The sequence below is a fragment of the Ambystoma mexicanum genome, chromosome 1p (genome assembly GCF_040938575.1).
Source record: "Ambystoma mexicanum isolate Mex_15411 chromosome 1p, UKY_AmexF1_1, whole genome shotgun sequence".
Classification (NCBI taxonomy): domain Eukaryota; kingdom Metazoa; phylum Chordata; class Amphibia; order Caudata; family Ambystomatidae; genus Ambystoma; species Ambystoma mexicanum.
The window spans coordinates 348,205,626-348,230,114 of record NC_090921.1 but is presented as its reverse complement, the minus strand read 5'-3'; the positions used below and the strand labels follow the sequence as shown (position 1 = coordinate 348,230,114).

Below are 24,489 nucleotides of genomic sequence, written 5' to 3'. Positions count from 1 at the left end.
GGGGAGAAGAGCTACTACGGCAGAAGGAAGAGATTTTGGAGGAAAGATTAGCAAAACTAAGGGAAGAGCAGAATGAACTGATCAAACAACTTGAGAGGGAGGAAAGAGAGAGAGTGAGGAAAAGGAAAGAAGGTAAGGACGAATTGGAAAGATTAAGGGAACGAAGCGAGGAACAAAAGAGAGAAGCTGAAAGGGTAAAAGCAGCAGCAGATAGGGTATCAAGAGTAGTGCTGAGAGAGAAGAAGAAGGAAGAAGAAGAAAAGGAAAAAGAAATGGAAATATGGAGGAGGAGGATAATATCTGAGACAGCTAAAAAATATGAAGAGGGGAAGGTAATAGAGAGTATAGTAGAAAGAGAAAGGGTGAAATGGGAAAGGAAGAGGGAGGATGAAAGGATATTGGAACAGATGAGCAACGAAGTAATGGAGGAATTAAAAAGGAAAAGAGAGGAAAATAGTAGGGAATTGGAGGAAAGAAGTGAAGAAGGAAGAGAAGGGAGGGGTAAAGAGAGTGAAAGATGGGGAGATGTATATAAAAGTAGGGAGGTAGCAACGACATCAGCACTAGGGGGGACAGTTGGTAAAAACGAAAGGGGAGAAAGAGACCTAATAGATTTAAAAACAGTAACAATAAAAGGGAAAAAGGCAGAATGGGGGGTGGAATTTATAAATGATTTTTGCAGTGAGGAGGAAGAAGGAGTGGAGAAGGATGGAAGAAGGAGTGAAAGGGAAAGCTTAGATAAACTGTACCTCACTAGAACAAACATAGATTCGCCCTGGATAAGTAGAAGAGGGGAGGAGCTGGAGAGAAGTAAGGAGGAAACGAAAAGAATAGAGGAAACACAAACCAATGAAACCACGCCACCAACATCTCCATCACGCCGCCCTCCCACGTCACTACCTACGTGTTCAACCACCGCACGCTCTCTGCACAGAATAAAGCTCGCGCCCTTCATGAACGAACTTACACCGTATGCATGTCGGCTTAGGGACCTCCCTAGTCGCAGGCAAGACAGACAAATAAACATACCCTTATTGAACACAGGAAATGATGAAAGAAGGGGAAAGGAAGAAGAGGGAGGTAGGGGCAGAGGTAGTAAGGAAGAATTTGAAGTAGTAAAAGAAATGGGGGAAGAGGAGGGGTGTGAAGACTCAATATCATGGAGCGTAAAGGGTGACACAAGACAGAATTTAATGCCACTGCTGGAGAGAGGAGGGGTTAGACCACAATATGTACCTTGGAAACATACGGATAAGGAAAATATAAAATGTAGGCTCCCATCACTAAGTGGAGGTGCGGGTAAGTGGATATATGAAATGGAAAAACACACCGCAGGACAGAAACTAGCAGTAGGAGATGTGAAGGGCTTGTTAATATCAATATTAGGGGATAGAGCGGATGACATTTGGAAAAGAGCGGGATTCCATGGGGTAACAATAACAAACACATCGCATGATGGGGCACCATTTGCAAACTGCAGACATGCGCTATGGCAGGCACTGAGAGTGCAGTACCCAGACACCTCAGACATAGGAGCCATTACTTCCCGTAAGATGGGTGAAAATGAGGATCCTGTTGATTATATCCAGGACATTCAAGAGAAGTGGCGCATGGAGACTAGAGAACAATGGGACAAGGCACCAGCCATATTTTATCATATACTAGTACAAGGGCTCCCAGAAGGAGTTCAGAAACAGCTAAAGAAAGTAGTAGGAATGGAAGCAAAACCATGGCCAGAAATACAACTGACTATAGTACATCACTGCAGGACATGGCAAGGAAAGATGAAACAAAAGGAGGAGGACAGGAAAACAGAAGAGGCCAAATTAGTACAGAAAAAACTTACTAAATACACAATGGAAGGGGCACTAATAACTACGCCCACACCAATGACCCAAAGCCCAACGCAAGTAGTGGCTGCACAAGATCCAGCTCAAATAGCGCCCCCACAAGGTGTAATACAGCAAGTGCCGCCTCTGCAATTACACACACCGAACATGGGAGGAGGGTACCCAATGCAAGGAACTGGGTATTATAGTTATAACAGAGGGAGAGGAGGGTTTATGAGAGGGAGAGGATATGGATATAATACCCAACAACAAGCTGGGGGACTCAGGAATAACTACTCCACAGGGCAACCCGTATACCAAGACAACGCAGGGAGCTTCCCATGGCAAAACAGGGAACCACCCGTGTGTTGGAGCTGCGGAATATTAGGACACATGTCACGTACATGTAGGGTCAGGCCAGGAACACCAGCATGGAATGAGCAAGCACAACCTAGGACATCACAAGAACAGCAGGGCATACAACAGCAGCAGATGTCACAACAAGGGAGTGGCCAACCACAACAACCACAACAACAAATAACACAGTATCTGCCACCGCCACAACAACAAGTAGCGTTAATACAACCGCCACCACAAAATGAACGAACACAATTGGGTGGGGTGACGGTGTTGGGACACAACCCTTACACAGGGAATGGCCAATCATTGTACCCCCAATAGGACAGCCCACAGACGGCCTTGGTGTGTCCCATCCTGTCAGTAACACCTAATAGTGCGGAGGAGCCACGCATAGAGGTAACGATAGGTGACAAAAAATTATCATTTCTTGTTGACACCGGGGCGACCCGGTCTTGCATAAGGGAAGGTAAATTTAAGATGTCAGGCGAAGCCATGAACACCCAAGGATTTTCTGGGGCTAAAGGGTTGGTTCCATTTACTGATAACGTTCCGTTATCTATTGGAGATTATGATATGTCAGTTCCACTTTTGTATTATAGTGCCTCGCCAGTAAATATACTGGGGAGGGACATAATGAACAGGTTGAACATGACGATCTCGTTTACAGAGGATGGCATAATTTGCTCTACTCCAGGGATTAACATGCTCGCAGCACGACAGATTTTGCAAGCATACTGTGGACAGACAGCGATTAGGGCGGAGCCAGTAGATGGCGAGATATTTCAATATGGCACTGACATGGCATTTGCATGGATGCCAGGGATAGAAGGGAAAATATGGAGGAGACCAGCAGCCTATCTGTTCCGACCAGAAACACCAGGTAATGAACTAGAAGGGAAGGTGTTTGCAGTGGACATTGAGAGCATTATTGCAACAGCTGATTATGTTGCTGTGCACGCCCAAGATAACGAAGGGAGAGCTTGGAGGGCGGTGATAGCACTAGCAGAAGGGTGTAGGCTGACCCAGGTGTCAGATGAAGAGCTGTTCTCAGAAGAAAAGGAAGAGAATGAAATGGTGTTCATGATGAGCGTAGAAATATGGCTAAGAGTGGCTCACAAACAAGTAGCACAGAAAATTGCAATGGCACTTGAGGCACCCGCAGGCACCCCAGTCCCATTTTTTAAGGAGGATATGTCAAAGGTGCCCAAATCATTATGGACTATTAGCCCTTATGACGTAGGATGCATAAAAAGCATAGGGGGTGTAAGGATAAAGTTGAAAAAGGGTGCCATATTACCAAGAGTGAAACAGTACCCATTGTCAAAAGAGGCAGATGAGGGCATATATGAAACCATAACGGCCCTTATAAACAATGGCATATTGGTCCCCTCAGAATCACCATGTAACACAGCTGTGTACCCGGTGCGCAAGGCTAAAGGGGGGTCTTGGCGCTTCATACAGGACCTCAGACCCTTGAACAACATAGTAGAAGCAGAGTATCCAGTAACAGCAAACCCGGCCACAATATTGTGTGGCATTCCGGCAGAAGCATCACGTTTTACAGTGATTGACCTTAAAAATGCTTTTTTCTCAATACCATTACACCCAGACTCACAAGATTTGACAAGCTTTACTTACCGAAATACAAAGTGGAAACATACCAGATTACCACAGGGGTATTGTGAATCACCCTCAATTTTCAATAGAGTAATACAGATGGATTTGGGTAACGTTGAGGTGGAAAGCACAGTGTTACAGTATGTGGATGACATAATAATTTGTAGTACAAACGAAAGCAAATGTAGACAGGACTCCTTAAAAATGTTGACAATATTGGCTGAGAAGGGGTATAAGGTAGACATGGAAAAGATACAATACTGTCAGGAACAGGTACTTTACATTGGCCAACTGATATCTCAACATGGAAGAAGGATTGCACCACAAAGAGCACAGGCCATCTCAAGCACTCCCGTGCCACAGACTGTGAGAGAACTACAGCAATTTTTGGGGCTGTGCAACTACTGTAGAGCATGGGTATTTGATTACAGCTCATACATAGGACCCTTGCTTGAGGGTTTGAAGGAAGCAAATAAAGGGGAGAAAAAGTTGGGATGGACTATGGAAATGAGGGAGGCATTTGACGAATTAAAAGACGCAATATCAACTGCTCCAGTACTGGCATCCCCAGACTATGAGCGGCGCTTCTTTATTTTCTCACATTGCGACTCAGCAGTGATGAAAGCAGTATTGGCCCAAAAAACTAGCATGGGCTATAAACCAGTAGCATTTTACAGCGGTCACTTAGACCCTATAATGTTAGGCCAATTCTCTTGTGAACAAGGTCTCGCTGCAGCTGCTTTTGCAGTAGAAAAAGCATCAGCAATAACTATGGGGTGTCCAACTACACTATTTGTGGAACATGCACTATTTGCGATATTGAATAAACCTAAGTCCACACTAACAACACAGAGGGCATCAGGTTATGAGATTATTTTGTCTAAAGCTGAATTAGCAATTGTTAGATGTAGCACGGTTAACCCTGCAAGGTTCCTAGCAGAAGTAATTGAAGAAGGAGATTACGCCCACGACTGCACCCAAGTAACTGAACTATACTCATGTACTAGGAAAGTTGAAGAAAACGCACTAGAGGGAGGTGAGCTTTTGTTTATTGATGGGTCATCAACTATTGATCAAGGAGATGGGATTAGAAGGACTGGGGCAGCTGTAGTAAAAATGATGGAGGCGCCGGTGTGTGTGGCTATGAAGTGTGTACAATTACCACAGCATTACTCTGCTCAAGCGGCGGAACTCGTTGCACTCATATTGGCATTAAAGGAAAGTTTTAATAAAAGAGTGACCATATATTCCGACAGTGCATATGTTACATCCACTGTCCACTCAGGGCTATCAAAATGGAGAAGAAGAGGGTTTAGGAGAGCTGATGGCACTCCAGTACAACATGCCCTCTTGTTGGCTGAACTAATTGAAGTAATAAACGATCCCCAAGAACTAGCCCTAGTAAAATGCACCGCACACACCAATGGAGAAGACTATGTATCAAAAGGAAATGCAGCAGCAGACGCACATGCGAAATATGCTGCATATTTTGGTGAGATATGGAACCCCACCGACTCACAGAGAGGGAGAGGGAGGGGAATAGCGAGGGAGATGTTAATAAGAGAAGGGTACACCCATCTCCCAGCCACACAGATTATGGAGCTACAAGCGGCTGCACCAATGGCCGAAAAAGAAGTATGGGTGAAAAGAGGATGCACAATGTCACCAACTGACGCACTATGGTGCCAGGGTGGCACTGGGAAAGTTGTAATACCGTTGGCACTGTTAAATACCGCCCTGAGCCAATTACATCACCCTGCCCATACAGGCAAGGAAATAATTGCAGCACGAATTAGAGAAGATTGGTTTTGTCCCGAGTTAACCTCTCATGTGTCAAATTTTATCAGCAATTGCCTCACATGTCAACAGTTTACGGCCGGCCATACTTTAAAAGTGATAAGAGGTACAATACCCCGGCCAGAAGGGCCTTTTCGGCACCTTCACATTGACTATGTTGATATGATCAACATCTGTCAAGGCAATAGGTATATGATTGTAGTAGTATGCCCATTTTCTAGGTGGATTGAAGCAGGGCCCTGTTCACACCCTGATGCGTTTAGAGCAGCCAAATTCATAGTAAGGGAGGTCTTCCCCAGATGGGGAGTGTGCGAGGTGTTAAGATCAGACAATGGGCCCCATTTCGCAAACGAAATGTTCCAGCATATCACATCCCTGCTGAACATTAAACACAAATTTGCATGTGCATACCACCCACAGGCTAATGGTGTATGTGAACGCCTAAATGGCTTATTGAAGGAGGCAATTGCTAAAATACAACAAACAACAAAGAAAAGTTGGTTGTATTGCCTCCCGTTAGCATTGTTTGAACTTAGAAACAGGCCAGGGTCCGACCACCACCTCACCCCACACGAAGTGGTTACTGGACGCCAAATGCGCCTTCCCCTAACACCAACGTCAAGGGCATTCACCGACCACGAAAGTTCAGCGAATGTGTTAGGTGATGAAATGTATCAATATGTGTCTTCTTTGATTACTAGTGTCGTGTTTGTGTCTCAACAGCTCGAGCGCATACGGGGCGGGTCCACCAGCAATCAAGAAAAAGACGAAAGTACGGAATTGGGAAAGGAGAACTCCTGCAAACTTGCCAAAGGTGACCACGTACTACTTCGCAATTTCAATAGAAGGTGGCATGAGAAGAGGTTCACTGGCCCCCATCTGGTAGAGGACGTATCAACAAGAGCAGTAAAACTAAAGGATAAGCGTGCATGGAATCACCTACATGATGTAAAGATCTACAAACTGCAGACCCGCCCCAGCGCCAACGACAGAGCAATTGGAAGAACAGCAACCACATCCCCTACAGCGGAAGAAAGTTCAACCACAGACAACGACCCAATTGTTCCCTCGGAGACAATAACTGACGAAGAAGGGAGTGATCCCCATACTGCCCACCCCATGATCACTCGCTCAAAGAGTAAAAATACTTCCGCCATTTGAGCACAAACCCCCCCCCCATTGACTGCTAAGTACAGTTGTAACTAAAACTGAAGGACATTATTGCACTAATACAAATGTAAACACGTGAATGTTCTCTTTTTTCTCTCGCACATACAGGAACTGCGTAATATTGTATTGTTAAGAAAACTAATTAACAAATTCAGTGTGCAGGTGTAAATGGTGCTGCCAGACGATAACTACCCAGAAGAATTGTCACACCAATTTGTATACGAAATAAAGAGGCCAACATACTTAAAAAGGAGAAGGGTACGTGTGTACTACACAGCCTTCCTCCTGGCCATAGAATATCACATGCCCCACCTCCGCCCATACTTGCCAGTGCTAAAAGACCCATCACTTAGAGTAGCGTGGGAGCAGCTCTTCGCCTGGGCACTGAATGACTACTTGATAGGGAGAGCTTAAAAGTAACAAAACTAACATCTAATAACCAGCACTTTTGAGAATTTTCAGGCGGGCAACTGTAACGTCGCAAGAATAAGCTGCCAGGACCGCAGCAAGGTAAGAGCAAAATGCCGGTGAAATTAGCATATGTAATAAAAATAATAGGGATTTTTATGATCACCGGGTTCTTGGCTGCTTCTGTCTGGCAGTACAGCTATGCTATTGATTTTATTGCTGCACCCAAACTTAATATACCCCCGTCCCCTGCTGCAACAGGTGATACGTCAGGTGGTAATAGTAATTTTGCACCCAAGCAAAATAGAGTTAAACGCAGCACATACTCAGACAATAAAGGTATTGATAATTATGTACAAGATTCAGCACACGTCACAAACAACATATGGTACCAACACATGACCCGCATTGGTAAACAGACAACTGAGGATAGCTGTTACGTTTGCTCATTAATACCATACGCCATGAGCGCTTCACGAACATTTGTTGCCACAGAAATAGATGAAAAAACAGCACAGTGCGTAATATATTTGGCCCTGTTCCAAACAAAAGGAAGATTTCAAGGAACAGTAGTGCACATGACATGGAAAACACGAGACTCATACCCATATGAAAACAACTTCCTCAAGACCTATCTAAGTTATCACAAGACCAGTTTACATGCTGAAGCATTCAGGTACATAACAAGTGGCCCTGCAAAAGGAGAAACAAAGAAGGTAACACTGCAGTACCTACCATGTGATTGGTACGCCACTGAAGTTCCGGGTAAACAAGGATGCTGGGAAAGGCCGCTACTGACGATAACAGGAAAGGTGTTCCTGGGCAACAGCTGGGAGATAGGAGTGATTGGCAGCAACATGGTAACAAAAGAAACTATCTCAACTATCGAGACACACAATCATCGATGTTGGACGACGTGGATCAAGTATGTACCAATGCTCACATGGGTAGAAGAAGATGAAGACCCGATAACTATACTACCATTGACTGCACCCAAAGTATGCTATCAGCATAAAGGAGAGGTGGACGTAGGATATAACACCAATTGTGCAAACGTGATGGAGTTACCTGAGGGGGGAGCGGGAACAGCAGTAATAATGGACCATTATTGGGCCTGTGGGGAAAAGGCATATCATACATTGCCTCCCCTGTGGAATGGTGTGTGCACAATGGTACACGTCAATGTGCCATCACTAGTGGTACCTAAGAAGCATGTCGATGTGGCGAAATTTCCTAAAATGGATGAAGGGGATAAGAGAAGAAAGAGATCTGCACCACTCCAGAAGGAGCAAGGAAACAGGACCAACAGCAATGATACTGTCCTAAACAGGAGAAAAAGACAAGGAGAGCCATTGACAGGAAATTACCTGTGGGGAAGATCGGAAACGGAACTAACATCAATACCGCCAGAACATAGACTATTCAGCAGAGCAGCAATGTTCTTCTCCTCAATAATACATCCGGGACTGCAGGCATACGCAAACGCAAAATGGCTCCAAATAACAAGGTGGGAACTAATGATGACCATCAATTCAACAGTAAATGGGTTCAACGCAATTAAAGAGGAGCTGCGAGCTGTAAGGATGGTTGCACTCCAGAACAGATATGTATTGGACCTCCTCACAGCAATGGAAGGAGGAGTTTGTGCAAAGATAGGACAATCTTGCTGCACGTTCATACCTGCCAACGATGCTGACAATGGTACGCTGACAGAAGCAGTTTCACAATTGGCCCAGATGCACTCCAAAATGATGGACGAAAGTAACGGTGTGAACAAGGATAAGAGCTGGTTTTCACTATTATGGTCATGGATGCCATCTTGGCTGTCAGATGGACTGAAAATAATAGTGGGATGTGCTATTTTGGCTGGAGCTGCCCTGATAATAATTAGGTTTTGGAAGGCCCGGAAGGCACGCACGACTGACGAGTTGCTGGAAATGGTGGGAATGCATCCCTTAATGCCAGCAGATGACGGCCAGCATACAGGTGTGATAATACAAGAAAGGGAGAAGCTGCGCACCCAAATTATCACCAATCACCTAGACCCACCATCAGTGAAGATCGAAAACCCAAGGAACCCCCGGAGCTACATAGGAAGATGGGTATACTGTACTCCTGGAGGGACATGTGAATACATGTATTGGTCATTTGAAGATCATGTAAACCATTATGGACATCTCGGCGGGATAACTAAGATATGGAGGGTAAGAGGAGATAACGAGAAGGATATGTTTGTGGTCGACAAGTCGACCAGAGGGGGGACTGAAGTGGGAGAATGGAAGACCAGGCTCCCGTCCTTCACCTCTCGAGCTTGGCCTAGAGGGTCACGGCCCAGACACCCGCCGCGAGAAGAGTTCGTCCAGTTACCAGACGACCAGGTACCATGGTACAGGAACATACGGATGTGTCCACCTGCCTGCCCAGCAGTCCGCACTGACCGTGCCGACACCTGCGGCTCGGATCAGCTAGACTAAAAACCACACGTCGTTAGAGATGCCATGACGACCTAGACAACGGGAAGCACATCTGTATAAATATACACACTTAACATTCCCACACCAATCTACACGAAGAATATACTCAGTGCTCTGACGTAGGCGACAGGCATATTCACGGACGTGCATCTTTATTATTTTTACATAGGCTTTCAGAGTACAGAAACGCAAGACGCATCATGAACTCATCTATAACGCTTGCTCATGCTTCCCTTGAAACCCGTTACCACCGTGAGAGGTATAATGGAAACACGATATTGGTCATGGAAATATATGCCACTATAATCTAAAGCACCCATGCACGAAATGGATCGCTTATGCACCAGGCCCAAGTAGGCCTCAAGCAAGAGTTCCGTGGACATTAACAAAACAAAAGTCAGGTTGCTGATCCCGCAGAATGAGCCTGGTGGAGCACCCAGCCAAGGTCGCAATGTTGCAAACCCACATCCAAGAACAAATCATCAAAGGCACGATGTTGCAACCTTGCACTCCGCGTACCAACGTTAGAATCATATCTACAAATTAAACCAGACACACAGTGGAAAAACAATATTAATTGTGCAGAATTCTGCCTCAAACACGGTCCCGCCTCACGTGACCAAGCCGAACCTGACGAGATGCCAAAACCCAGGAGAGACAGGGCGTCTGGGTCCCGCACTACGAGACGCAGGCCGGGACACTTGAAAGGCTCCATGGACACCTGCTACAGTGGGAACGGTCAGCTCCCACCTATGAATAAATCCCCACATTGTCTGCATGAACCCATATTGAAACATTGTTGCAAACACGGGTACACCGAGAGCTGGGAACAACGATGGTCCCAGGCTGGGGAGCTCACGGATGCACCAATCAGAACATGGGGCTCTTATCTCACACGTCATTAACAGTAGCCAATCCTCAGGGGTCTTCATGTAACAATTCTTATGTATCTAATTGAAGGGACAACCCAGATATACCACCTGACTACACCTTGACCACTAATATCATTCTCTATATGTGTACTATACTAACCCTACCACTCGAGCAACCAATTATGAGTGGCGGTAGGTTTTTGTTAACTTTTTGAAGTGACGCAAGTAGCGCGTCATATTACAGTAAAAAGGGCCTGCGAGCCCCACGATTGTGTGTGTGTCAGGACGAACGCGTACGCTCCTTGACCCATCCCTGCCGTTTGCATAATAAACAGCAGAAGTTGCCTTGCTCCTTGTGTGTGCCTCATACTCTGTCTCGATCCGAGATATACACGGGAGGAGTTGGGGCCTCCCTGCCCGGAGGTCTGCGGGCGGCCCGGCCGACCCCGGCAGAATTTCACCCCGACAGTCTAACTTGCTGGTTCGCCTCCTCCCCAGGCAGAGTACTAAAAGCAACAAGCTTTTGTCTCTGACACTGCTGAGGACACAAACAACAAGACCTTTTCTCCATGAGCCGTACTCTGACACAAAACTGTTCCCAGACTTTGTTTGCGAGCATGTCGTGTGATCGTAGAATTAAGTTTCATATACCCCCTCAAGGGCTATGTGTGTAAGTTCAAACATGGTGGCACTAACTACCCAGGAACGATCTCAGCGTGTATTTATTATTTGCATCTGGGAAATCCCTGACTGCTAACCCTGTGCTGCTCTTTGCCAAAATCCCTCTTCCATTAATGAGTGACTCCGGTAATTCATTTGACTAACCCTCCATTCACCGACTGAAAACCCTTTGATGGTATTACTTAGAAAATGGTCTTCAAATTTCCCTTCCACTCCCACCCTCACTCCAAACACCTCCCCACTCCCTTTTTACCCTTTACCCCAAAAATACATATATCATTTCAAAGTATTTCGGAGTAATAGCATTGAAGTAAATCACTTCAAAGTGTTTGCCGTTTGTTGTCGGTAAAACCACAGGACCTCCTTACCTTCTACTTCTTTGCTTCTCTGGAGCGACCTTTGGACTGGAGTCTGTTCAAGACCGCCTTGTATCTCTTATGTTCTGAATTAGTGGCACCGTAAGCCATCATATCATCTTGGAACTCTGTGACGCCCCGGATCCCTAGTAACAGACTGCATTAGTCTTAGTCAACTAACCAAGGACCCGATTCACAAAAATGTTTTCACATGGGAAAGTCCGTGTAAATGTACATGTATAGTCCAAGTGTCTGCGCCATTCCGGAGCTTTCTCGATGTGTCAGTGAAGGGTTAATGTGGAAGATGTCATGGTAGGAAGGGATGCTGAAGTGAAAACCACGCCCACAGCATGCGGCCTCTGGCTATTGGGCAGTTGGTAAAGGTTATCAGCATAGTTTCAGATAAATGGTTATTGTAGCACTTGCAACGAAAATGTCACAGACCATTGTTTTTGCCTGAGAGCCTGTAGAATCTTATAAAACACGGCCATGTAACTGCTTGGGATTTGACATCCTTAGTGTGATCAACAGGGCCAGTCTCTGCATCGTGAGCACATGGGGTGCTACTGTTCTTTTTTGATTAATTTATTGATTCACTCAGAAGTCTGTTCTTTCCAGTCAAGGCTTCCTGTTTTCTATTTGTTTTGATTTTTACACATAAATACAGACGGAAATTCCTCTTTCCTTCCAGTATTTATTTGCACAAAAACAGAAATGGAGGAGTCTACTTTGCTCTCCAAGGGCCAGGATATTTAAACTTTGACCTTGTACAAAGAAACGTAGCACAGGTTTTACTGCTCATGGGGTAGCGAATGGAGCAAACAGGTTTTACCAAAATCCAAATTATCTTAAAATGTTTTCACTAAAGAAATAATGAAGCCGACTGTTTTTACTATGGTTCCTGCATAAGATAAAACACATTTCTTTTTAGTTTAGGAAGTAAACTGAGTACAACATAACGCCCTGATCATGTTTGCACTAGTGCACACGTTTCTGAATAATACGGATTGGGACAAAACCTGTTTGACCCATCATCTATTTACTAAGCAGTAGTGCTGAGTGTATTTTACCACAACAGAGGGGCCACCACATTAATGGAATCCCTTTAAGTTGTTTAGATGGCTGCAGAGATATTTCTCGGGTCTGCAGCAATAGCAGGAGCAGCGATGCCAAATCGCTCAGACCATGAATCTGCTGATACCCAGGTCGATCAGAGCTGTGTTGCTGATAATAACCAGACTCACTGACACTGTTCAACTGCTAATGTCCAGATTCACTCAAACGATGCAGCTGATAATATATATGAGCCTCTTATGATACTATGTGCATGACGATACACAGGCTCGCTCAGAGGTATTGGTACATTTGTTGTGGTCACTCACCAAATGCATCTTGGCATAGTGAAGAAGGGAATGGGAGGAGGGAAAGAGAGAAGAGAGATGCAGGGCCCTCAGTGGGAATCGCAGAGCCCTTCAATCCAAAAGGATGAGCGGTTTTGCATAGCATGACCATGCCCAGGGAGGTGGTTCCAGAGCTCAGGAGACAGCGTGGTGAAAGCTCGACCGCCTATGAGAGTTCAACGGAACCTAGAAACAGAGCGAATGGGAGAGTAGGGCAAGGAGTGCAGTGAGATAGCTTAGGAGACAAGAAGGATGGCCCCTGTCCATGGAATGCTTTGGGAGTAATACATGGGGTCTTGAAAGATATTCTCTGTTTGACAGGGAGCATGTGAAGGTTGGCCAAGTGGGGAAATGCGGGGTCCAAATGATGAGCTTCAGTGGCTAGTTGAGCAGCTACCTTCTGAATGACCAGGTAGTCCAGAAGACCGAGCTAGAGATCATTGCCAAAGAGGCAACATGAACGCTTATTGCCATGGCCCTGAGATCAAGGGAGAATTTTCCAAAGTATCCTCATTGCACAGAAGCAACCACTGGTTACAGCACTATCGGCAGACTGAGCAAAAGATCAGCATCATGGCGGCAGCTCAGATCATGCACGGATGCTATTGATAAGGAATGATAGGGTGCAAACATTTCCAAGGTACACAGCATCACCTTGGAACTGTACCTTGGGGATAACCTTAAGAACCAGCCAAGAGAGAAGGAAAATGATGTGTAGAGTGACTAGCGAGGAACGATATCAGTGACTGATGCTTAACTCAAGGGCACAGCATCCACCAATCAATGGGTGCCATGCAATCTCTGGATTGGATGACAGTGCTAACACTCATCCAATCAGCATCCAATCTATCAGCCGGCGGAGTGGAAATGGATGCCAAAGTCATGTAAAAATGTACCAGGCATCAGAGATACAGATTAAAAAGCAAAGGTGAAAGGGTGAAGCCCTGTGGAACTCCACCGAGAAAGGCAGGAAGGACCTGGGCCATGCCACTGCTGTGCCCTCGGCTGCAACCTGCACCAGGAGGGAGTTAAGTAAGATATTATGGTCAACAGTGCAGTGCTCTGCATATATGTGGAGAAGAATCAGAGCAGTGACACTGTCAACATATTCACCTTCTTCAGTCCAATACTCACTTCTGCTGTATTCCTGATAATACACAACCCCACTCATGTTGATGATAATACGCATACTCAGACTAAGCTCCTGATAATACAGACACACTCAGAGCTATGCCCCTGATAAAAAGCAGGATCACTCAGAGATATGCTCCAGATAATACAGACTCACTCAGAGGTATCCTCCTGATAATAAACAGGATCACTCAGAGCTATGCTCCTCATAATACAGACTCGTTCAGAACTATGCCTCTTATAATAAACAGGATCACTCAGAGCTATGCTCCTGATAATACAGACTCACTCAGGGCTATGCCCCTGATAATAAGCAGGGTCACTCAGAGCTATGCTCCTGATAATACAGACTCACTCAGGGCTATGCCCCTGATAATAAGCACGGTCACTCAGAGCTATGCTCCTGATAATACAGACTCACTCAGGGCTATGCCCCTGATAATAAGCAGGGTCACTCTGAGCTATGCTCCTGATAATACAGACTCACTCAGGGCTATGCCCCTGATAATAAGCAGGATCTCTCAGAGCTATGCTCCTGATAATACAGACTCACTCAGGGCTATGCCCCTGATAATAAGCAGGATCTCTCAGAGCTATGCTCCTGATAATACAGACTCACTCAGGGCTATGCCCCTGATAATAAGCAGGATCTCTCAGAGCTATGCTCCTGATAATACAGACTCACTCAGGGCTATGCCCCTGATAATAAGCAGGATCACTCAGAGCTATGCCCCTGATAATACAGAATCACTTAGAGCTATGCCCCTGATAATACAGAATCACTTAGAGCTATGCCCCTGATAATACAGACTCACTCAGAGGTATCCTCCTGATAATAAGCAGGGTCACTCAGAGCTATGCTCCTGATAATACAGACTCACTCAGGGCTATGCCCCTGATAATAAGCAGGATCTCTCCGAGCTATGCTCCTGATAATACAGACTTACTCAGGGCTATGCCCCTGATAATAAGCAGGATCACTCAGAACTATGCTCCTGATAATAAACAAGATCAGATGAAGCTATGCTGTTTTTGATACTCAGATTCTCCAAAGGTTATCTCCTGTCAAAGCTCCAAAGCTCACAGATCCATGCATGTAACATTGTGTTTGGGATAACTGCTAGATTTACTCAGGTGTCTGTACCTGATAAGACACTAACTCACTAATACCTCACCTTTTAATAATATCTTTAAGCTAGACAATGGCCCTCATTACAACACTGGCGGTAACCTATGGCGCTATTAGCACCATGGTTGCTGCCGGTGTTGTAACGAGTCCGCCAATGTTCAATGGGGAATTACCACCCCATTACAAGGTTGGCGGGGCGGTAATTCCCCATTGAACATTGGCACTTCCCCATTCCCATTTTTGCCCCATAGGGCTCAATGGGACTGGGGAAGGCGGTAATTACGGTACCGCAAATTGCGGTACCATAATTACCTCGAAGGGCCCTTTGCGGGTCCCTACTTTAACGGCTGTTCCAGGCCAGCCATTCAGGTCGGGTCCCGCAAAGGGACCTCGTAATTAGGCGCTAAGGGGTTAACGGCGTTGCAGCCTTTTACGGTGCCGTTAAACCCCTAGGCCAGGGTCGTAATGACCCCCAATGAATTTCAGGTCCGGCTAAAGGGAGCTTTATCTCTCCAAGGAACAGATGGGTAAGGGCTCATGTTAGTAAAGTCTGTATCAAATAGTAAACAACATCAATCGTGTTCGTTAAAATATCATTGCAATGTATGCTGGGTCCTTCCAGTAAGCAGCGCTGGTCACACGTGTGCTGTGTGTGTGCTATTATTATTCGTATTTTTTTTTTTACACTTATATAGCGCACAAAACTCAGAGGTATCTAGGCGCTTTTAACTTAAGAATACGGTTACGGTAAGTGCTTCAGGTTACAGAAAAGAAAGCGTAGGAGGTGAATTACATTGTGGAACTTGCAAAAGAGAAGTACATGGTGATCACATCGATTGAGCCTGGGGGAAGCAGCAACACACAGAAGTCAGTGGGCAAATACATGGTGCCTATCCCATGTTACAGGGCGGCAGCAACACACAGATGCAAAGTCAAGTCAGTGCGCAAAATCATGGTGCCTACCCCATGTTGCAGGGCGACAGCAACACACAGATGCAAAAACAAATCAAAGGGCAAATACATGGTGCCTACCCCATGTTGCAAAGCGGGAGCAACACACTGATGCGAAAATCGTGCAATAGGCAAATACATGGTGCCTACCCCATGTTGCAGGGTGGCAGCAGCACACAGATGCAAAAGTCAAATCAATGGGCAAATACATGGTGCCTACCCCATGTTGCAGGGCGGCAGCAGCACACAGATGAGAAAGTCCAGCAGTGGGCAAATACATGGTGCCTACCCCATGTTGCAGGGCGGCAGCAGCACACAGATGCGAAAGTCAAATCAGTGGGCAAATACATGGTGCCTACCCCATGTTGCAGGGTGGCAACAGCATGTTTATGCAAAGATTCATTGGGAGTGACTTTCAGGCTTGGAGGAGTGGGATGCGGGGAGGGGGAGGAGGAGGAATTGAAGGGCAAGAAAGGGGTGTGAGGGCAAACACAGCATCACAGCCACCAGGTGGGGTGTAGGGGGGCACACACAGAATCACAGGCGACCGGGGGGCACACAGAGCATCACAGGTGACCGAGTGGAGAGGGCACACACAGCGTCACAGGTGACCGGGGGGCACACACAGCATCACAGGCGACCTGGGAGGAGGGGGGGCACACATAGCATTACAGGCGACCGGGGGGGTGGAGGGCACACACAGCATCACAGGCAACCAGGCGGGGGGGATAAACACAGCATCACAGGCGACCAGACGGGGGACACACACACAGCATCACAGGTGATCGGCGTGGGGGGGGGGGCAGCTAAAACATGTCGGTCCGAGTTGGTCAGGAAAAGCATCGCAATGGCCAATCACACCACACGAGTGTGCAGGGAAAACATGCTGGAACAGAGTCAAAAGCCGGCGGCCATCTTGGAAGTGCCGTGATTTCAGCAGAAAACTCTGAGGCAATGTGGCAGCTCCAAGATATGCTGCATGTGCACAGCACAGCTGAGCTCGAGACCTGGCAGGGAGACACTTATTTCACAATTCCTCGTGTATTGTTCTAAGAGTGTGCGCAGGTGATGCCAATAACTTCTCTTATTTCACAATTCCTCGCGTATTGTTCTAAGAGTGTGCGCAGGCGATGCCAATAACAACACCCGCCAGAAATGTGTAGACAGAACTGGAATCACAGCTCTCGCCAAGCACAGCGACGTGATGATACCATGATAAACAGTGTCATTTTAAATTACAGGATCATTCTAAAAAGTATGTAGGGCTGGTGCAGTCAGTGAACTGTCAGGCATAGGAAAAAGCAATGAAGTGGCACCTATTTATTATAGTTGTTCAGGGCAGTACCAGTCAAGCCCTTCCATTCAGTGGCTTCTCTGCTGAAAATGAAAATAAGTGCCCTTGAAAGAAAAGCAGCCCTGCAGAGAACTCCCGGAGTCGACCTTTTGAAAGTATATCAGCCTTGCTGATGAGTACAACACTTGGGGCCTCATTACGACCCAGGAGGAGGACCATGGTGCTGTTAGCACCATGGTCCATGCCGGTGTCCGCCATGGCGGAATGGGGATTACCACCCCATTCTGAGGTTGGTGGGGCGGGAATTCCTCATCCCGCCATGGCCCTTCCCCATTCCCATTTTTGCCCCATAGGACTCAATGGGAATGGGGAAGGCGCTAATAACGGTACCGCAAATTGCAGTACCCTTGCCCTTGGCCTCATTACGACCCTAGTGTTAAGGATTTAACGGCGCCGTAAAAGGGGTCGGCGCCGTTAAACCCTTAACGCCTGATTACGAGGTCCCTTTGCGGGACCCGACCTTAACGGCTGGTTTTTCCAGCCGTTAAAGTAGGGACCCGCAAAGGGACTTTGGTGCTAATAACGGTACTGCAATTTGCGGTACCGTTATTAGCGCCTTCCCCATTCCCATTGAGCCCTATGGGGCAAAAATGGGAATGGGGAAGGGCCATGGCGGCATGGGGAATTACCGCCCCACCAAACTCGGAATGGGGTGGTAATTCCCCATTCCGCCATGGCAGACACCGGCATGGACCATGGTGCTAAAAGCATCATGGTCCTCCGCCTGGGTCGTAATGAGGCCCACTGTCTATTAACTGTAAGAAGTATTAATACCATCCCATTACACATTGCATCTGTCCTGAAAAGTGCTCCTACAGATCTCTAAAGCAGCTGTCACGTGACAGTGAGAATCACTAAAACTCTTGGTACTATTACATTGAACCTATTGAAGACCTATTTAGCAATAGAACGCTGTATTGGAATTCAAACATGTGACCTGATGGTTAGACATAGATGTATTCAGCTTGGACCCTAACCCATTGAGCTTTTTTGACAATATTCAATCTTAGGGTCTTCCGGGTGAGTGTAGATCTCTTCACCGTGTGCATTAATCAACTGAGCTACATTTTCTAAGCAGGCTAGTGCCTCTACAAAGTCCACAGGAGTGGGGTAATGTAAGTCAAAGTAAGAGGGGCCTGGCATTTGACTGCCTCTGCCTCATGCACTACCAGCATATTTCCGGACCAGCTTATATGCTTAGAAGTAAAGATAGGTAAACCGGACAGTGCCCTTGAAATGAAATGTAGGCCATGGCAGTGCCAATTACTAGTTTACTAGCATTTAATGGGGCAGGCAGAGGTTTTGAAAGGTCCTGGTTGGTGTAAACGAAGGTAGCTTGAAGTCTAGAAGCAAACTTCGCACACTGCCTTTCATTAACACCCTGAGTAGGCGTGGCAACCAATCAGGACATTGGGAACCCAGGCATTATCTGCCAGAAGACCACATTCCCTGTAGTCTGTCACCGCTGTCTCCAGGACGCCATGTTTTTCTCCCTGCTCCTTAACCTAAAGTCGCACCACAGCTTGGCAACTGCAAAACCCACTTCCGGCACCAGGTCTGCCAGCAAACTTTGCGCGATTTTTGGCCGACCCCTGTCCCGCCCCCAAAGTTCTACGGGCTACAAACAAATACCAGAATGCAAAGACGGAAAAAGTATAGTTCACTGTGGGAATGAGAATAGTTGCTCGTGTACTGATGACCCCTTTCTCTGGGGCAAGGGGGTCAAAGTTTGAAGGGTGCTGTCGCATTTGAAAGAGACACAAAGTTCTACACTTCAGCAAATCAGATAATTACTGTCAACAGGTTGTAGTGCGTTTAGAGCCATGCCAGGTGTGGCGTGATTCTTGAATAGGTGCTGGCACTGCGCCTCTGTCCCTCACTGCCATGTAAAGTGTCAGACAATGACTTTCAATTAGTGAGTGACTCACTAACAGAAAGTCGTTAACTGACACTTTACATCGTGTGAGCTGGCGGCACCCTTTATCTGCAGCACCCCTGTTCCACTGCACCGCTTGATCGCTCCTTGTGCTTCCTTTGGTTGTCTGTGCCCGCTGTGGATTTCACTCTTATCCTCCTTCTAGGGTCCTACTCACCATCACACACAAGCACCCAGACCTGCCTACCCTCCGGGATTAGCCCGAAGCCTCCGGTTGTTGACGCTCTTCTACGGGTCTCTGGGGAGCAGCGTGAAAACTCCAGGTTTCCAAGGTAAAAGGGAGGCAGAGAGCCATCAAGAGCTGCTTTCCAACCTTAGAAATGTGGTCCGTCCTCGTACGATATCAGCCTCTGGCTTTTTTAATGTTTGAAGGCTGCCCTTTTTGTCTGTTGAGGATCACAAGGGGACAGGGCCGGCCTTAGGGGCAGCAGTGGCCTGGACAAATTGGCGCCCCCCCCCCACTCCGCCACCCCGTGAACCCCTGGTCAACAGGAGGCCGGGCGGGGGGGTGCCAGCGTGTGCCATTTCATCTTTAACCTCCTCGCGAGGTAATGATATGAGTAGGGTGCATCAGCATACTGAACCCACCCAGTGCAAAGGCAGAACCCTTGACTGGGTCGCAAACCTAAACTCTAACCTTAATCTACTCTCAAACAACCCATGCGCATGGTCAGACCACCACATCATACATGTTGAACTAGAAGTCCCCCTCCATAACTCGACACCACCTCCCCAAGCACCACCAGCCACCACAAGGAATCCATCACCCTTGAGGCCCTCTGCCCTCTCATTTAGCCTATCATCAAGCCCTCCTCCACCAACGAATCAGACCCAGAAAACTTAGTCAACATCTTCAATAAGAACTTATTGCTAGCTCTTGACCAAATAGCCCCCCTCAAAACCAGAAAAGCCAAACAATCTAGTCACCTAAATAAATGGTTCACACAGGAACTAAACATGGCTTTCTTCAGAGCAGCTGCAACCAGCTACAAAACTGCCATCATCAACACCAAAAACAATACTTCAACAACAGAATTCAAAATGGTAGCTCAAACGTGAAGGAACTCTTCACAATCCTCAGGGAAATGGAATCCTCTATACCCCCACAGTATACTTGCCTCAAAGATGCCTCTTGGTGCACCAAAATTCAGAAGGCCTTACTGGACAAAATAGCGCTACTACAGAACAAAATTGAAACTAAAAGAACACTCCTAGCCTCCAAAGGTATCAGCCCTGCCCCCCAAAGCCATCACCACAACACCACTAACCTCTTCAAATTCGTGCCTGTCACCACCACACAGGTAGAATCCATAATTGCCAGCCTCAAACCCTCCAAATGTGAAGGAGACATTTGCTCAGCTACCATAATCAAAGAAGGAGCCAAAGACCTTGCACCCTTCATCACCTCACTGATCAACACCTCCTTTGCCTCATGTACAGTGCGCAAAAATCTCAAAGACGCCTGGGTCAAACCACTGATCAACAAACCCACTCTAGACCCTAACATTCCCACTAATTATCATCACCACAGTCCCATTCCTACTAAAAACCTTGATAAAGCAGCCTACATACAAATACAAAACCATCTTGAATCTCACAACCTCTTGGGCCTCTGTCAATCCGGCTTCAGACCAATACATGGCACGGAGACATCCCTTCTTGATCTGGAGATCCAAATGGATGAGTCAAAAGATAAAGGCCATCCCTCCCTCCTCCTACTCCTGGACCTCTCTGCGGCCTTCAATCTAGTGAACCACAACATCCTTACCTCGCACCTAACCACCTCAGCTGCCTTCTCACCTAACGCAGCCAAATGGATCCAATCCTTCCTATCTGAAAGATCTATGAGGGTCTTTTCAGACACTGACCCTTCCCCCATCACCTGCGGGGTCCCCCAAGGCTCCTCCGTCTCCTCCATGCTGTATAAAATCTTAACCAAGGTGTTATTTGACCTCTTAGATGATATGAATGTCCCATACACCAACTACGCTGATGATACTCAGGTCCTCATCACACTCTCTGCCAACTACGAGTCCGACTCCGCCCGTCTCAATGAAATCTACAGCAATATCCAAGATTGGATGGCCAAGCCTGGCCTTTGCCTCAACGACGACAAAACCGAGGTTTTACTCATTGGATCCAGACAACGCCTAAATAAACTTAACCCTCAATGCAACTCCTTTAATATAGATGGCAATATTATCAGTCTCCAACAACGCCAAAACTTTAGGGGTATACCTCGATTCCACCCTCTCACTCTCTAGACAAGTGAATGCCATAGCTTCCTCCTCAGCATATACCACTAAACTAATAACTGCCTGCAGGCCCTTCCTGTCCACGTAAAACTGTATCAAATTGGCCAGAGCCTTAATACTATCAAAATCGATTACTGCAACTCCCTCTATCTAGGCACCCGCAAACAAAACATCCAGAAATTCCAAATCCTTCAAAACAATGCCCTGAGAGCAGCTCTCAACATCCCACATTCCGACCACATATCCCAAGCTAGACTGGCAGCCAACTGGCTCCCCATAAAAGACAGGATAACCTTCAGAACACTCATGATCACCCACAAATGCCTCAAGAATACAGCGCCCAAATATCTTATAGACAAATTCTCCTGGAAAACTTTGTCGAGACCCACCAGAGCCAAATACACCCACTGCCTCAACTTCCCCAAATTCAGACTCCACAACTCAGGTGGATCCAGATTCCCAGTTCTAGCGGCCAAAACCTGGAACTCCCTGCCCCCCGCACTTCCGATTCAAAGTAAAATCCTGGCTACACCCCCAGACCATCCCATCCCAAACATCACCCACATAACACCTGACGGCATATCTATGTAAATATCGAAACAGTCTTCCACAGTGTCATATGATGCACACTACTGTAAATCCTGTACACAATGTAAATATTGTATATATGCAATTTTCTGTATTGTATCTTACTATGTATAACATGTGTGTAACACGTCCTCAAGTTAAGCGCCTAGCTACCCAAGGGTTTAGCGCGCTATACAAGCAAATAAAATCAAATCAAATCAAATTGTTATTATATGCGCTCCGCCGCTGCCGCATTTAATAACAATCGGGCGCCTGCCGCGCCTTCTCTCACTGCGCCTCCTCGGGGGAGCCCTTGAAAGACTCCCCTGAGCTGGCGTGGTGGGGGGCTGAAGGCGCCCGGCTCGCCCCCCCCCCCCGCAAGGTCGGCTCTGCAAGGGGAAAGCATCTCGCAAGAAAACCTGTGGGTTTAAAAGGGACCGTTTTGACATCATGTTTACATAATAAATACATCTATATTTTTAAAATAATTTTGATATGAATAGAGTTTGCAATGTATTTTTCATTGACGGACCTTTGGCAGCATTTTGTAGGGCCGTGCTCGCTGCTGTTTACCTGGCCATGCGGAATGGGTTCAAACGTTGCAAGCCTTTGAAGTGCAATGAGACAAGGAGGTGTCTGGTTGTGCACATTAGGGCAAGAACTTGGAATATATCCCCCAGCCTGCGACTGAAGTTATTTCACCCTGTGGGTGGGGACGGTGGGTGGGGTCTCAAATATCCATGGGCGTGGCATCTCAGAGTTTTTGATTTTCAAATCTAGACAGGTGTGACACACACTTCTTCTTGCGCTGGCGCAATGGGCACGCCCACATGCCACACTGGTGGCCCGGCAAGACAGCGTGTGTCTCATGAGCCTGCACCCTTGTTTTCATTCTTTCTTTAAATGATTCCCTTTGCATTTAATTACACAGCAAAGGGTGCTTATGACAATTAAACCATTCGAGGCGGGCTGTGGCGTGTGTTACAGCCTGCCACTCTGTGCCATTTCCCTCGCTTCAGCTGGACCATTACCTCAGAACGGCAGGTCGTTACTGCACGTTATAGCCTGCCTCATACGGCATTATTGCCTACGTATGCCGACATATGACCCTGTCCAGGAAGGCAAGAGAGGAGCTCCAGCACTGCCAATGCATTGCGTCGTCCCTCTCTAGTCTCATGCCACCAACACAATGAAGCTTTTGTTATCAAAAAGTCAAAACATTGGCTATGCCAGTGGTTGTTGTATCTGTGCGTGTTAAGAAACGTGAAACCTTCAACATCACACTGTCCTGGTGCACACAAGGCTGTCACCAGGTTCGAGCAGTAAAATGGCCTCACTTTGCAGCGCGAGAAACAGACCTAACTTTGAAAGACGCCTCATTGCACGGTAGGTGGTAAGGGTTTACCGGTACCGGTAAGGGCACCGGTACCGGTAAACCCTTACCGCCTTACTACGAGGTCCCTTTGCGGGACCCGCCCTTAACGGCTGGTTTTACCAGCCGTTAAGGAACGGGCCCGCTAAGGGACCTTGTTGCTAATTACGGTACTGCAATTTGCGGTACCGTAATTAGCTCCTTCTCCATTCCCATTGAGCGCTGGGGCAAAAATGGGAATGGGGAAGTGCATTGGTGAATGGGGAATTACCGCCCCCGCTCACCCTGGAGTAGGCGGTAATTCCGCCATCCACCAAGGCGGAAACGGTAAAATACTGGCGGCAACCATGGCGCTAATGGCGCCATGGTTACCGCCTACCATGTAATGAAGCCCATAGTGCCTGTTCTTCAGAAGATGTTGCTTCCTGGGCTCTGCTTAATTACACGTGTTTTCTGTTTTCATGTGAACACACTACAAATGTTACAGCAAAAGATCTTTGAAAATGTAATATTCCAAATGAAGGCGATCCAGCTGGTCAGAGGGAGCTTCTGGCATGGCGCCGGTCTCTCTAGGTCCAGGATCAAAGAGAGAAGCCTGCAGATGAAGCATCAATTTGCCAATCCCAAAGTTCCCAAGAATACCAGTATTCCAGGTAAGGTAAGTGGTTTTATATAGCGCCCTTCTGCCAGTATTGATGTCCTCGTTGCACATGGCTCTGTAAGAAAAATGGGAGGGAGGTGTTAATGGGGTAGAGGGCAGAGGAGTAGCCATGTTCGTCTAGCAAATGGGGCCTGAAGCTGATGTAGTTGGGCCCACCGCAGTGACATTA

At 46.9% G+C, this 24,489-nt stretch overlaps 1 protein-coding gene across 2 annotated transcripts in view; it reads left to right on the top strand.

Annotated features, from left to right (window-relative positions):
* Positions 1–24,489, top strand: part of LOC138570070 (N-acetyllactosaminide beta-1,3-N-acetylglucosaminyltransferase 3-like) — a 397,006-nt gene that overhangs the window by 226,514 nt on the left and 146,003 nt on the right. The window contains exon 3 of one of the 2 annotated variants that reach the window (XM_069648646.1): positions 6,327–10,807. The exons of the other annotated variant lie outside the window; for it this stretch is intronic. Within the exon in view, the coding sequence (XP_069504747.1) occupies positions 7,295–9,655 (2,361 nt within the window). The 5' untranslated portion in view covers positions 6,327–7,294 and the 3' untranslated portion in view covers positions 9,656–10,807. Of the gene's footprint in view, positions 1–6,326; positions 10,808–24,489 lie in introns of those variants that run through there. 2 annotated transcript variants of the gene reach the window in all.